Here is a 16,503-nt window from a genome sequence, read left to right on the forward strand (position 1 = left end):
AGAGAGTGAGTTTACAGGCAGAAGGAGCTGGTGGCCTTACAGACAGGTGAACCGGTCCATTTCGTATTCTATCAGTTTCCATCAGGGATGCAGGTGACATGGGATGGTCATGCCTTGTGATGCCTTGGTCAGACCCCACCTGAAGTCCTGTGTCCAGTTCTGGGTGCACCACAGTTTAGGGAGGGCATGGAGAAGCTGCAAGGTGTGCAGGGAAGAGCGACCAGGGTGATGGAGGGTATGGGAAAACAACAACAACAACAACAACAACAACAACAACAACAACAACAACAACTTAATTTACACTCCACCCATCTAGCTGGGCTTCCCCAGCCACTCTGGGCAGCTTCCAACAAAATATTAAAATACAATAATGCATCAAACTTTAAAAGCTTCCCTAAACAAGGCTGCCTTCAGATGTCTTCTAAAAATCTGGTAGTTGTTGTTCTCTTTGACATCTGGTGGGAGGGCGTTCCACAGGGCGGGTGCCACCACCGAGAAGGCCCTCTGCTTGGTTCCCTGTAACTTGGCTTCTCACAGTGAGGGAACCACCAGAAGGCCCTTGGTGCTGGACCTCAGCGTCTGGGTAGAACAATGGGGGTGGAGACACTCTAAGAAGGGTCTGGAGTTGGGTACGTTTAGACTGGATAAGAGGAGACTGAGAACCACTTTCAAATATCTGAAGGGTTGCCATGTGGAAAACAGAGCAAGCTTGTGTCTTGCTGCTCTGGAGGATAGGACCCGAACCAATGGATTCAGATTGCAAGAAAGGAATTTCCGACTAAATCTTAGGAAGACCTTTCTGATGAAGAAAGCTGTTTGACAATAGAATGGTCTCCCTCAAGAGGTGGTGGACTCTCCTTCAAGAGCGGCAAGCTTTAGGACAGAGTTTGGGTGGCCGTCTGCTAGATATGTTTCCTGCATTGCGGAGATGGTGGTGTTTGGACCAGATGACTCTACAAATCTATGAGTCTATGATGGCCTCTTCTCTGTGTTTCTCCTACACTCTCACAGCAAATCTCGGACATATCAAGTTGTGGTAGGTGAATATGACATGGATGCAGAAGAAGGAACTGAGCAGCGCATTCCTGTGAACTCCAATGACATCTTTGTGCACCCCAAATGGATCTCCATTTGTGCCGCCTGTGGGTAAGTGAGTTGTGGCTAATAATAATAATAATAATAATAATAATAATAATAATAATAATTTTTAAATTATTTATACCCCGCCCATCTGGCTGGGCTTCCCTAGCCACTCTGGGCGGCTCCCAACAGAACACCAAAAACAGAATAAAACTTCAAACATTAAAAACTGGCTCCATCTTGGGGGCAGGGGCAGTCCGGTCCATTCCTCTTTACCCAGGCCTATGGCTTTAAATAATCTATGGCCTGAGAAACTGGGAGGGAGAGGACTGTTATTATGATGACTATTTTATTATCTATCTGTATGCTTTTTATTATGGCTTTGTTATGTTTTTATCACTGGTTTTCTGCAATATGTTTTTAATGTTGTACAGTGGTACCTCGGGTTAAGCACTTAATTCATTCTGGAGGTCCGTTCTTAACCTGAAACTGTTCATAACCTGAGGAACCACTTTAGCTAATGGGGCCTCCCGGTGCCGCCGGACGATTTCTGTTCTCATCCTGAAGCAAAGTTCTTAACCTGAGGTACTATTTCTGGGTTAGCAGAGTCTGTAACCTGAAGCATCTGTAACCTGAAGTGTCTGTAACCCGAGGTACCACTGTACACCGCCCTGGGATCTTCTGATAAACGATGCTATATAAATTGAATTAATGATGATGGTGGTGATTATTTTGTTAAGCTGTTTAGGGAAAAAATCTGCTAATTCCCCCGCCCCCAAAAGTGTATAAATTTTATAAAATAAATAAATAAACCCATCTCTAGTCCGGCACCAGCATTCTGGGCCAGCTGAAGCTTCAGGGCCAGATCCCTATCAGCTGCCCCTTGGGACTGGTGGGTTGTAAGTCAGGGAGCTGACCAGCAGATGGCGTCAGAGTCAATGACAGGCAGAGCCAACTCAGTTATATTTTCTCTCCATCCTCCTCCTCCTCCTTTCGGAGTATACAATGGTACCTTGGTTCCCAAACGCCTTGGTACTCAAATGTCTTGGTTCTCAAACGCTTTGGTTCCCAAATGCTGAAAACCCAGAAGTGTGTGTTCCGGTTTTCAAACATTTTTCGGAAGCCGAACGTCCGATGTAGCTGTCAGCTATTGTTTCCGGGGTGCCTGCACCAATCAGAAGCTGCGCCTTGGTTTTTGAACATTTCGGAAGACAAATGGACTTTTGGAATGGATTAAGTTTGGCGCTTTTGTTTTTGCTGTTTATTTTGCGTTTTTGTTTTTGAGGCTTTTTCGGTTCATTTGTTTTTGTGACTGTGTGGAACCCAGTTCAGCTAGTGATTGATTGATTGATTGATTGATTGATTGATTGATTGTGTGACTGTGGAAATGGACAAAAGCCTCCATCCAAACAATGACTATCATCAGTGCCGGTAAGAAAAAACATTAATTTTAATTTTCATCATCCACAATACTGTCTTATTTATTTTATAGTACAGTACATTGATTATTAGAGGGAAACGGGTGGCGCTGTTAGTTAAACCATAGAGCCTAGGGCTTGCCGATCAGAAGGTTGGTGGTTCGAATCCCTGTGATGGGGTGAGCTCCCGTTGCTCGGTCCCTGCTCCTGCCAACCTAGCAGTTCAAAAGCATGTCAAAGTGCAAGTAGATAAATAGGTACCGCTCCGACGGGAAGGTAAACGGTGTTTCCGTGCGCTGCTCTGGTTGGCCAGAGGTGGCTTAGTCATGCTGGCCACATGACCCGGAAGCTGTACACCAGCTCCCTTGGCCAATAAAGCGAGATGAGTGTGTAACCCCAGAGTCGGCCACGACTGGACCTAATGGTCAGGAGTCCCTTTACCTTTACCTTACATTGATTACTGCTGTCATTTTATGTATGAATGGTCTCGTTAGATAGTAAAATTCATGTTAAATGGCTGTTTTAGGGGTTGTTTTTAAAAGTCTGGAACGGATTAACCTGTTTTGCATTCCTTTCTATGGGAAAGCGTGCCTTGGTTTTGGAACGCTTTGGTTTTGGAACAGACTTCCGGAACGGATTAACTTTGAGAACCAAGGTACCACTGTACCAAGGAGGAGGAGGAGGAGAGGCAGGGCTATTCCTTGACCCAGATGTCAGAAGGCAGACCAGTGGGTTTGGGGGAACTGAAGCTGGTGGGGCAGAACCACATTTGGCCCTATGGATTGGCCTGGGCTGCCCCACCCAGAGAGCACCTTCTTGACTCTCTCTCTCCTGCTTGCCTCCGCCCAGCAACGACATCGCCCTGATGAAGCTGTCCCGCGCCGCGGAGCTGAGCAACACGGTGCAGTTGGGGTGCCTCCCCCCCGCAGGGGAAGTGTTGCCCAATGATTACCCCTGTTACATCAGCGGCTGGGGACGGCTGTACAGTAAGTGGTTCCGCCCTTATCTGAAGGGGGCCTGGAGAGGGAGGGTTTTAAAACAGAGGCTAGTGGTTTTAAAAAAAACCAGAGGTTGGGTGGCCATCTGACGGGGATTCTTGGGCTGCGATTTCTGCATCGCAAGAGGGTTAGAATAGATGACCTTTGGGGGTCCTTCCCAACAATTCTACGGTGCACGCATATAAACAGGCTTTGTGTCCTTGGCGCTCCTGTCTGTTTGTACAGAGTGGAATGGGATTTTGGTTTAGGGGACGGGCTCAAGGGCAAAACACCTGCTTTTCTTTCTTTCTTTCTTTCTTTCTTTCTTTCTTTCTTTCTTTCTTTCTTTCTTTCTTTCTTTCTTTCTTTCTTTCTTTCCTTCCTTCTTTCCTTCTTTCCTTCTTTCTTTCTTTGGTAATAGTGGACTTTTATTATTATTTTTTATAACAATTTATTAATTTTTCAAAAATAACATAGAAGAATAAAATAAAACAACAATGTTTAGGGTACTCAAGGAAATCACCATTTTATAGTTCAAATCGGGGGGAAATACAGTAAATGGACAAAGGTAAAAGATTCACAAAATGTTGAGGGGTACGCGTACCCCTTTGTATCCCCAGGAAAAAAAGCACTGAGCATATATATCCATGTTTGTTAACTAATGTGGTTAAACAATTTTTTTTTATAAAAAAAAACTTAGACTGAGTTTTAGCACACATGAAAAGCTTAAAACAAATCCTTATTTCCTGATGAACAGCCTTTGGACTATAATATAACTTAAACAGAAAACAATCTTTAGAAAGATCTCTCCTCAAAAAGCATTTTATTTCAAAAATCCAATTTAAATTAAAATTAAATTTAAAAAATCCAGTTTAAATTTTAAAAAATCCAATTTATTTTATTAATTTTTTAAAAAAGCACCATTGATTTTTATCTACCCTGACCCTTGACCCTTGACCAACTGCGCCTTCCTTCGCAGCGAACGGCCCCCTTCCATCCAAACTCCAGCAGGCCGTTCTTCCCGTGGTGGACAACCAACACTGCAACCAGAAGGACTGGTGGGGAGGCGTCATCCGGCAAAACATGATCTGCGCAGGAGGGGACATCCGTGCCGGCTGCAATGTAAGTCCGGGGAGGAAATGGGAGTTTGGCCCTTGGAAGACGGAGGAACAAGAGTCTTGGAGAAGATGCTTTCAGGGCTAGCCGATGTGCTGTGGTATCCAGCCCTCCAGATGTGGCCGTCGAGAGCCGGTGTAGCATAGCGGTTAGAGCATCGGACTGAGACCTGGGTTCAAATCCTACCCCCTCCATCTAGCCAGGTAGCTCTCAATGAGTGTGTTAAGTTGTGGGTGAACATATCAGATGACGCAGCGATTCTTCAGACAGCTCTTCAGTGGCGTAGGGTGGGTTGTCAGCACCCAGGGCAAGGCAAGTAATTTGCGCCCCCTAACCCGTGGATTTGCGCCCCCTAACCCTAACTCCCAGATGTTGCGCCTGGTGCGGCCGGCCCCCCCTGCACCCCCCACGCTACACCACTGCAGCTCTTGTTTATTCACAGGCCAGAACAGAACTGAACCGAAGGGTTCAGCCAACCTCCTTATACAGAGCTCAACTACAAAGCAACAGTAACAACTTTCTGTAACTATCCAATCACTGAACGTCACATTCAATTCCTTATTTGCATATGCAGACCTGAGTGAAAACTATCTACAGTATCCCCCTGCTGGCCCAGGGTGAGAACTTCAGTACATAACAGGGTGACCTTGAGTCACTCACTCTCAGCCTCACGGGGCGATTGTCGAGAGAACAAGACAGGGAGGAAGAGGAGCAGCTAAACTGCAGCTAGGAAGCCAAGCTCGTGAGCAATACTCTGGTCTTGAGGTTAAAACCATGTCCAAACACTTGTCAAAATATTCACAATCTTAAAAAAACAAGTGGTAAAGTTTGTTAAGGAGTGCCAAGTGTTAGAATAATCCCACCCCATCGCACTCCCCTCACAAAGCTACAATTCCCAGAGAAGTTTAACAATCAATCATTCTTCCCGGGAAACTCTGGGAATTGTATCTCAGGGAGAGGACTACACTGGTACATTGGTTCTCAAACTTTATCCGTTCCGGAAGTCTGTTCCAAAACCAAAGCGTTCCAAAACCAAGGTGCGCTTTCACATAGAAATTATGCAAAATGGATTAATCCGTTCCAGACTTTTTAAAACAGCCATTTAACATGAATTTTACTATCTAACGAGACCACTGATCCATAAAATGAAAGCAATAATCAATGTATTGTACTATAAAATCGATCAGTCAGTAGCTGAACTGGGTTCCACACAGCCACAAAAACAAATGAACCGAAAAAGCCTCAAAAACACAAAGTAAAAAGCAAAAACAAAAGCAACAAACGTAATCATTTCCGAAAGTCTGTTTGACTTCTGAAATGTTCAAAAACCAAGGCACGGCTTCCGATTGGTGCAGGCACCCCGGAAACAATAGCCAACAGCCGCATTGGATGTTCGGTTTCCAAAAAACGTTTGAAAACCGGAACACTTTCTTCTGGGTTTTTGGCGTTTGGGAACCAAAGCGTTTGAGTACCAAGGTACCACTGTATAAGGTCAGTGACCTTAACAAACTACAGTTCCCAGGATTCTTTGCGGGAAGTCATGGCTGTTCAAAGTGGTATCTAGAACTTTAAATGTACGGTGCAAAAGTGGCTTACAAATGCTGTCCTCCTTTTATTCCCCTTAGGATGAAGGGCAATGCAAGGTACTTACTTGTTAGTTTGCTTGCTGAATTTATAGTCCAGCTTTCCTCCTGGGAGCTTAAGACAGCAACCACATTTCTGGCTGAATTTATAGTCCTCCTGGGAGCTTAAGACAGCAACCACATTTCTGGCAAGTACCGTATTGGCCCGAATATAAGCCGCACCTTTAAAATTCAAGTGGGGAAAAAGAGAAAAAGGCAATACCCGAATATAAGCCGCTTCCTTAAAACTCCGCAGGCACCCGTAAATGGCAAATGTAGAAGAAAATCCTACAGCTGCTAGAAAGGACCCACAAGTGGGTTAAACACCTGTTTGTAGCACCGTAAATGCAAAAGCAAACAAACAAATGAAACAATACTGAACTGTAAAATACGGGGAATGCGATGAATGACATTAGAATTAATTGCACAACAGCCTCAAGCTCCCAATAAAATCTTTTTGTTCCTTTTTACCGTAAATCTGCTTCAGCAGCGATATCGTAAAAGCCAATTTTTGCAAGGTCACAAATTTAAGCCGCACTTTAACTTTTCACGGTCGGAATTTGGGTTGGGGGGGGAAGTGTGACTTATATTCGGGCCAATACGGTATAGTGGGTAAGTATGTATACTCCATAAGAGCAATATTTTTTTCTGAGCGGGGAGTCTGATTTAGCGAAAATGGCATTGCCTCTGCAAAACCTGGGGGAGCCGCAAGTTTCAAAGAAGCGCAAAGTATTTGGGGGTGAGACTTCGGTTCAGGGTAGTAGCTGGGGGGGGGCGCATCCTAAGCAGAATCTCCCCCTTCAGCGCTTCCACCGTACAGCTTATTTCCAATTGCAGAGTTGTAGAGGGACACCCAGCGGTCATCTAGCCCACCCCCATTTATTTATTTTTTGCTGCGTTTTCCAGGGCGACTCTGGCGGCCCCCTGAACTGCAAAGCTGCTGACGGGAGATGGGAGGTCCATGGCATCGCCAGCTTTGTCTCCGCCTTGGGGTGCAACGCCTTGAAGAAACCCACCGTCTTCACCCGCGTCTCCGATTTCGAGACCTGGATTCAGGAAGTAAGCGGTTGCGAAGGAGACCCACCCGGTGGCTCCCATGCTTGGAAGTGGGGTGGCAATTCGAAAATAATTTGGGAGAGCCCCCTTTCCGAAGCTTCCTTTTCCTCCCAAACCCCTGGATGTGAAATCAAAACAGCGTCTGCACGCAAGTACAGCGGACGCTCGGGTTGTGAATGTGATTTGTACGGGAGGCACGTTTGCAACCCACAGCGTTCACAACCCGCAGCGGCGCGTCTGCGCACGCACGGGTTGTGATTCAGCACTTCTGCGCATGCACAAAGCACGATTTAGGACGCGGGTGGCGCTGTGGGTTAAACCACAGAGCCTAGGACTTGCCGCTCAGAAGGTTGGCAGTTCAAATCCCCACGACGGAGTGAGCTCCCATTGCTCGGTCCCTGCTCCTGCCAACCTAGCAGTTTGAAAGCACGTCAAAGTGCAAGTAGATAAATAGGTACCACTCTGGCGGGAAGGTAAACGGCGTTTCCGTGCGCTGCTCTGGTTCGCCAGAAGCGGCTCAGTCATGCTGGCCACATGACCCGGAAGCTGTACGCCGGCTCCCTCGGCCAGTAAAGTGAGATGAGTGGCAGAACCCCAGAGTTGGCCACGACTGGACCTAACAGTCAGGGGCCCCTTTACCTATACTCAGCCCCAAATTATCCAAGCAAGGCCTTCCTTGGGGCCAAGGTCTTCCTAGAATAGAATTGTAGGGTTGGGAGGGACCCCAAGAATAGGAACATGTATGAAGCTGCCCTCTACAGAGTCAGACCAGTGGTCCATTCAGCTCAGTATTGTCTGCACTGACTTGCAGGTTCAGGCAGGTCGTTCTTCCCAGCCGTGCCTGGAGTCATCTGCCTGCCAAGCAGCTGCTCTGCCCCTGAGCTGAGGCTCTTCCATTCAAAAGTTTACTTGGGAGTAAGAGCTGGGAGGTTACTGGAGGGCGTTTTTGTCGATGCCCCAGGAATAATAATAATAATAATATTTTTTTATTTATACCCCGCCCATCTGGCTGGGCTTCCTAACCATTGCAAGTGATGGTTGAATCATTATTATTCTTACTAAAATCGTTTTTATTCAAATATCAGCAGACCCTCCAAGTGTCCCTATTTTGCAGGGACAGTCCCGGATTTACAGAAGCCATCCTGGTTTCTGATTTGATCCCAGAATGTCCCGCTTTCCCTCAGGACACCCCTATTTTTATCTGTGAAAAGTTGGAGGGTATGGAGTTATCCGACCCCTGAGCTGTCTGCAGGCAGTCTGATATAGGGGCATTTTTATATACAGTGGTACCTCGGTTCTCGGTCGTAGTCTCTTCCAGAAGACCGTTCGACTTACGTAACGTTAAAAAACCAAGGCGCAAAGGGCTGGCTGCAAGTTCGGTTGCAAAAAAATTGAAAAATGCACAGTGGAAGCCGTTCAACTTCCAAGGTGCATTCGAAAACGGAAGCAATTACTTCCGGGTTTTCGGTGTTTGGAAACCAAAATGTTTGGCTTTCAAGATGCTTGAAAAATGAGGTACCACTGTATTTTGGAAGCTGCCCAGAGTGGCTGGGGCAACCCAGTCAGATGGGCAGGGTATAATTATTATTATTAATTATTATTATTACCATTATTTAAAAGGACGTCCCTATTTTCATCAGAGAGATGTTGGAGGGTGTGTTATCAGCGATCAGATCATCTCTGCTCTCAGGTTCACAGTCTAAATGACATGGCAAAGAAGGAAAAGAGAGGAGGAGGGAGGAGGAGGAGAGAGCAAGCCCTGGCATTTATTCTTAGTGATGGAGGTCTGGCACATGGCCTCCATTTCCCTTCTGCCCTTGGACCAGAAGGAACCTTGCTGCAGGCCTGTGTTAAGAGCCCTCCCAGCAAGCGGTATACATAACCCATGACAATAAACCGGTTTGGTTTCAAGCAAGGGTTCAACAGACCCCACGCAGAGGGTCAGTCCTTCAGATCCCTTGCTCCCGGACCGATTATCTGACTCCAGGGAGGGTCCATATACAGAACACTTCTCTTTTGACAAGCTGCCCCATTGAATTCCCCTTGCCTGTAATTTGATGCTATCATTTATACCCAGCCTCTAATTCTAGATCAGGAGTTATATCTAAAATACTTTTCCTTTTTTCTTCCAGACCATCACTAACCATTCATGATGACCTGACCTGCCTTTTGCGGGACTCCTCTTAGTCCCAGAATAAAAAGCAGCTGAGATATATCTCACTGGTGTTTCCGTTTGCTTATTTCGGCGTCTTCTATCAAATGCGAAACACACACAACCCGAAAAGCACCCTCGTGGGGTCACTGTTCTTGCCAAAATTCTGACGTCATCCGATTCACTCAAAAAACGGCGCCAAACACCTGCAAATTGCCCCATGCAATGTTTGGCAGTGCAAACACTGTGTTTCACGGTAGGCAAAAAAACGGACCTCAGCGCCCTTACCTGACAGCCCTATTAGAAAAACTAACCAATAAACTGAAACTGACATGGGGACAAATAGAAGAAGACGCCTTCACCCTGGTTTGGTTCCCCTTTATCACATACTGTCGTACCTTGGTTCTCAAACACCAAAAAGCCGGGAGTAAGTGTTCTGGTTTTAGAATATTTTTCAGAAGCCAAATGTCCAACGCGGTCATCAGATATTGCTTCCAGGGGGCCTGCACCAATCAGAAGCTGCGCCTTGGTTTTCGAACATTTTGGAAGTCAAACAGGCTTCCGGGACAGATTAAGTTTGGTGCTTTTGTTTTTGCTGTTTATTTTGCGTTTTTGAGGCTTTTTCGGTTCATTTGTTTCTGTGACAGTGTGGAACCCAGTTCAGCTACTGATTGATTGATTGATTGAGTGAGTGTGTGACTACAGAAATGAATACAAGCCCCCCATGCAAACAATGACTATCATCAGTGCAGATAAGAAAGAAAAAATAATTTTTATTTTCATCATATACAATACTGTCTTATTTATTTTATAGTACAGTACATTATTGCTTTCATTTTATGGATCAACCGTCTCGTTAGATAGTAAAATTCATGTTAAATGGCTGTTTTGGGGGTTGTTTTTCAAAGTCTGGAACAGATTAATACGTTTTGCATTACTTTCTGTGGGAAAGCGCGCCTTGGTTTGGGAATGCTTTGGTTTTGGAGCGGACTTCCGGAATGGATTAAGTTTGAGAACCAAGGTACCACTGTACACAGCCGAAAGAGTCAACAACAAGAATCAGCCAACAGCATACGAATCCATCTGGCTTTCCTGATTCAAAAATACAACCCACCCACCCCGCTCTCACACTAAAAGAAATCTCACTACAGCCAACCAGAGACAACCAACCACACTCTAGGCCACCCAAAACCTCTCTCGCCACCAAGGAAATACAACAAGCTAATAGTAAGAGAATGCACACAAGTAACGCTGATGCAAAACCCCACACATACACTAAGTAGAAGCATAACCACCCTCCCCACTCACCATTCCCCTCTCCCCTCTTCCCCCCTTTCCCACTTCTTCTTCCTAGTGGTTTAAACCACTACACGGACCAAGAACTTCTACATTGACCACTAGGGATGCGCGTGGCGCTATGGTGGAAACTACTGAGCCTCTTGGGCTTGCTGATCAGAAGGTCGGTGGTTTGAATCCCCACGACGGAGTGAGTTCCCGTTGCTCTGTCCCAGCTCCTGCCAACCTAGCAGTTTGAAAGCACACCAGTGCAAGTAGATAAATAGGTACCGCTGCGGTGGGGAAATGGTGTGTCCATGCACTCTGGCACTCATCACGGTCCTCCGTGCGCCAGTTGTGGTTTAGTCCTGCTGGCACATGACCCGGGAAGCTCTCTGTGGACAAACGCCGGCTCCCTCGGCCTGAAAGCGAGATGAGTACCACAACCCCAGAGTCGCCTTTGGCTGGACTTAACCGTCCAGGGGTCCTTGACCTTTTTTACCTTTTACATTGACCACTAATAGTGAAACATACGTTGTAGATATTTTTTCCACATTACTTATGCTAATATACAAATGACATGAGAAAACTTGGCACGCTTATTTGTAAACATTATTCTTGTTTATAAAACCCAATTAAAAAGAAGAAAGAAGAAGAATACAGTGGTACCTCGGGTTAAGAACTTAATTCGTTCCGGAGGTCCGTTCTTAACCTGATACTGTTCTTAACCTGAGGTACCACTTTAGCTAATGGGGCCTCGCACTGCCGCCACACCGCTGCTGCGTGATTTCTCTTCTCATCCTGAAGCAAAGTTCTTAACCCAAGGTACTATTTCTGGGTTTGTGGAGTCTGTAACCTGAAGCATCTGTAACCTGAAGCGTCTGTAACCCGAGGTACCACTGTAAGCTGAAAAGTCCCCGGGTCCAAAACGCCAACAAGGCTTCTCACCAGCAGGTGGCAGCAGAGCTAGGGCGACCAAAGACACCCCCCCCCCCTTTAAGACTCAGAAGGGTTTCATCACTGAACCTTGGGGTAAGGGATATTCCTTTACAGAAAGGAGAGAGGCGCTGAGTCCAACCCCACCGCCACAGCCCCACATCCCTCACAGTCTCTGACTCTGGAACTGTGACCCTATGCATGCCCTGATTTCAGCGATAGCACTTTGCACATGATCTGGGGAACTCTTGCTTTTTTTCATAGCTGAAACTTGGTGGCAAAAGTGTGTCCTGGCGAGGCCCTGGCGTGCCAGGGGTGTACCTGAAGCAGGGGTGGTGGACGTTTTGGGACCGGGTGTCCAAAATGGGTGCCTCCTCCTCCTCCTGACCGCTATAGATTACAAGGGTGCTCAGAGGGGGTTAGACAAATCCCGGAAGGGACAGATCTGTCCGTGGCTAATAAATAAGCATGGTGCCTATGTAGAACCTCCAGGGTCAGAGGCAGTCTACCTCTGAGCACTCGGATTCTGGGAAAGGAACAACAGGGGAGGGCTGTGCCTGTGGGGCTTCTCTCGTTAGATTCTCATTGGGGACCGGACACCAAGAATTGGAAGGGACTCAGGGGATCATCCAGACTGACCCAAAGTGGTCATCTGTCAGGGATGCTTTAGTTGTGATTCCTGCACTGCAAGGGGTTGGGCCAGATGACCTTTGGGTGTCCCTTTCAACTCTACAGTTTTATAAACCCCTCAGTATATACACCTCCTCCTGTGTGTGTTCGTTCTCTCTCTCTCTCTCTCTCTCTCTCTCTCTCTTGCACTTCTGCCCACTGCAATCTATTTATTTATTTCCCAGATAGATTGCTAATGACCAGGACAGATAATAGCAATTGCAGGGCACTTAATTCTCACTTATCTTGCAGAAGGATTTCAGCTGGATTCTGCTGGTATTTCCTGGCAGGAGGGGAGCCTTTGGGTGCCTCTGTTAAGAGCTGGCTGGATCAGGCCCATGGGCCATCTAGTCTACCACCCTGTTCTCTCAACGGCCAAGCAGATGCCTCTATTGTGAAATCCGTAAGCAGGATCCAAGCATGAGAGATCTCTCCCCTCCTGCGGTTTCCAGCAACTGGGATTCAGACGCAGATGCGTCACTGCCTCCAACTGTGGAGGCCAAAGCACAGCCTTATTCCCCATGAATTTATCTTATCCTCTTTTAAAGCCATCCCAGTTGGTAGCCCGCAATGCTTCCAGTGGGAGGGAGTTCCATAGTTTAACACGGGAAGCACGTGGAAAAGGACTTTCTTTAATCCTCCCCAAATCTTCCAGCACTCAGCTTCATTGGATGCCCCCGAGTTCGAGTCTTACACGAGTTACAGTACTAGGATAAAAATAGAGGGCTCCTCTTACAGCCCACCCCATCACTGAAGTGTTGATTCCCAGTTTCCTTACTTAGTCCAGTCCTTTTCTGTTTCCACTTGAGGTTGATCACTTTGCAAGATGGGGCATCGAGGGCATATCATGGGATGGACCGATGCCATCAAGAAGCGCCTCAGCACATCTTGCTAGGATATGGTTACCAGACGTCCCCATTTCCCGGGGACAGTCCCCGGATTTACAAATCATCCCTGGAATGTCCCCAGATTTATATTTTAAGTGTTGCAGATTTATTAGCAGGGAATGAATGTTGTGTGATTGGTTCAACGGCACAAGACACATCAGATGGGGACTTCCAGCGAGACAAAATGGTGGGTGCCACGGCAGCGGGCAGCTCCTGGTGCCAGCCAGAGCCAACTGCGCTACCAGGCTGGCTCCAGGCTGCTGAGACTGCCGCTGCAACTGCAAAGGGGGAACCAGGGACGCCTGGCATGTCAACTAGGGGAACCGCTGGACCCCCACCGCTGCAACCCAAATCGAGCCGGGAGCAAGAGCACCCAGCTGACTGCCCAGCGGTGCAGATATTACTTCTTATTTTTTAAAAAACAAAAAAATTAGTAACTTTTTTTCCCTTGTTTAAAAAAAAAAGTGTCCCTGGATTCTTTGGAAAAAAATCTGGTAACCTTATGCTAGGAAGTCTGTCTGTCTGTCTGTCTGTCTGTCTGTCTGTCTGTCTATCTATCTATCTATCTATCTATCTATCTGAAATCCTGTGACATCCATGCTCAGAAGCAGGTACAAGCACAACTACAGTGGGACCTTGGTTCTCAAACTTCATCCGTTCCGGAAGTCCGCTCCAAAACCAAAGCATTCCAAAACCAAAGCACGCTTTCCCATAGGAAGTAATGCAAAACGGATTAATCCGTTCCAGACTTTTAAAAACAACCCCCAAAACAGCCATTTAACATGAATTTTACTATCTAACGAGACCGCTGATCCATAAAATGAAAGCAAGAAACAATGTACTGCAGTCACACAATCAATCGATCGATCAGTAGCTGAACAGTCACAGAAACAAAATGAAAAAGAGCCGCGAAAACAAAAGCACAACATAAACAGCAAAAAACAGACAGACCTCAGCGAAACACTCAAAATGGAAGTATAACACTCAAAACGGAGCATGTTCGGCTTCCGAAAAAAGTTTGCAAACCGGAACACACACTTCCGGGTTTGCAGTGTTTGGGTTCCAAGTTGGACATTCTATACAAGATCTCAAAGTAGCTGTTTTACTACAAAGAAGTTTCAGAAATAGACTGGAAAGAGAAGCTGCTGAATTGCAACTCATTACCAAACTTAAAACCATGGAGAGACCTGGTCTCAACAGAGACACTGGATTCTTATCTCATTATACATGACTAGCTATTTTTCACCTTCTCACCCCTTGCCTTTTCCTGTAAGACCTATTGCAGTCGTTAAGAGTCGTCAACAGGCTCATCTCAGCTATCTGCCAATCACCCATTCCCACCACCCTTCTGAGTAATACCCCTCCTCACCTTCTCACTATATAGAAGGATCTGGCAACTTCTGTTTCAGTGTATCTGAAGAAGTGTGCATGCACACGAAAGCTCATACCAAGAACTAACTTAGTTGGTCTTTAAGGTGCTACTGGAAGGAATTTTTTTATTTTGACTATGGCAGACCAACACGGCTACCTATCTGTAACTGGGTTCCAAGTTGTTTGAGTACCCAGGCGTTTGAGAACCGAGGCACCGCTGTATTTGGGAGGTGATTGTTAAGGAGGAAGCAAGAGACTAGCCTACAGGGATCTTTCAGGGTCATCCAGTGAGGCATCCAGTATAGACCTTGCTCCAGTTTGTTTTTCAAATGGTTAGATCCGTTCCAGGCCGAAAGAGGAACAATCTCCGTCTTCCCTCTTTCACATGAGTCTTTATGACCACCTCGGCCTCGTGTCTCTGCCCTGACTCATCCTGACCCTTGCTTTTGTTCTTTATTGAAGAAGCAGCGTGATTTTATTGTAAATTTGATCTCTGGGCGTGTGGAAGCCTCTTTGGCCCCAAACGACAACACCCTAGTCCTCAGGAGGCTTTGGAAAAAAAAAACCCTTACCGGGTGACAGGTTCAAAGCTAAGAAGGCAGGGAAAACTGGGTGGTTCCCTAGACCAGATGGCTGGGAGGTCACCTGCTCTTGATGGTGAAATAAAAAAATTAAGGTCTTATATATATATAATAAATGTTCATAAATGTACCAAGCAAAGACGTACACGATGCACCGTGCAACCTATAAGCTGATGGCGCTTTGCTGAATCATCCCTGCTGGAGAAGACACTATTTTTAGCCCACAGGGCTGACCCCAGCAAATATTTTGGCCTGCGTAAAGGTTATGGGGCTGCAACGGACCGCGTCAGTTTCCTAACAGAGGGGGATGAGGAGCTTTTATCCGTTTCCGGAAGTGGGAATGTGTGCTTTGCACCAGCGTGCAAATCGACAGCCAGGACCGCTGATCCTCTCTGTTCCCATCTGTGACTATCTCAGCTGCCGGCGATACAGAGCTGGCAGAGGATAGAGTGTTTATCACTGCTGGCGCAGACATGACGCAGCTCGGCCAAGAACATGCCAAACCAGGTTGCCTTTGCGCTAGAAGCTTTTTATTACGGTCCCTGCGTCAGCTGGCAAAGCGCAGCAACACCTCAGATTGTCAAGTCAAGCTGGAGTTGGCACTGGAATGGGGTGGGGGGGTGGGACGTGAGGTTGCACTCTTTGGCCCCAGCGAACCCAGCGAACTCAGAGCCCACCAGGAGCCAGGCAGTCTCAGAGGGAGGGGGACATGTTGCCCTGATTCTCAGAGCTTTGATGGGCTGAGCAAAATCCCGTGGCCTGCTGGCTGCTTGGTAGAGAGGGCAGTTTTGGGGAATGGGGCAGATGATGACAGCTTAGTCCTGTCTGTACACCTTCCCCAAAGACTCAACCCGGTCTTCCTATTTAAGCTGCGACGCTCCTTCCCCATTGCTATAGAATGATGAAAGGGATGAAAGGACTGTTGGAGATATAATAGGGATAATGCTTCTCTAAAACATTCCCCCCCCCCCCAGTCCTATATTGAAAGATTTTTGGCAGAAAGTACCGTATTTTTCGCTCTATAACACGCACCAGACCATAACACGCACATAGTTTTTAGAGGAGGAAAACAAGAAAAAAAATATTCTAAACGAAATAGTAGATATATGATTTTTGTGGTTCATGCTGTGGCCACAGACATGTGATCTGACAGTGAGTTTGGAGTAGCCCAATGCAAAAATCCTGAGGATCCATGTGGATCCATGCTTTGTAACCACGGAGGAGGAAAGGAAGGGGAACCATGGATCCTCTGCTCACGACTGCAGCAGATCCCCCCCCCCTCCACCCGCAGGCATTCGCTCCATAACACGCACAGACATTTCCCCTTACTTTCTAGGAGGAAAAAAGTGAGTGTTATGGTGCA

At 46.7% G+C, this 16,503-nt stretch overlaps 1 protein-coding gene across 1 annotated transcript in view; it reads left to right on the top strand.

Annotated features, from left to right (window-relative positions):
- LOC310711127 (proproteinase E-like) overlaps nt 1–9,470 on the top strand; it is a gene marked incomplete at its 5' end in the record, with an annotated part of 24,927 nt that extends 15,457 nt beyond the window's left edge. Inside the window, 5 exons of the mRNA XM_083512596.1 lie at nt 1,012–1,146; nt 3,348–3,484; nt 4,455–4,597; nt 7,120–7,272; nt 9,402–9,470. Coding sequence (XP_083368722.1) covers nt 1,012–1,146; nt 3,348–3,484; nt 4,455–4,597; nt 7,120–7,272; nt 9,402–9,422 — 589 coding nt within the window. The 3' untranslated portion in view covers nt 9,423–9,470. The remainder of the gene's footprint in view (nt 1–1,011; nt 1,147–3,347; nt 3,485–4,454; nt 4,598–7,119; nt 7,273–9,401) is intronic.
- Nucleotides 9,471–16,503: the final 7,033 nt, after the last annotated feature.

The sequence above is a fragment of the Podarcis liolepis genome, assembly GCF_965112155.1.
Source record: "Podarcis liolepis genome assembly, chromosome: 7".
In the NCBI taxonomy this organism is placed as follows: Eukaryota; Metazoa; Chordata; class Lepidosauria; order Squamata; family Lacertidae; genus Podarcis; species Podarcis liolepis.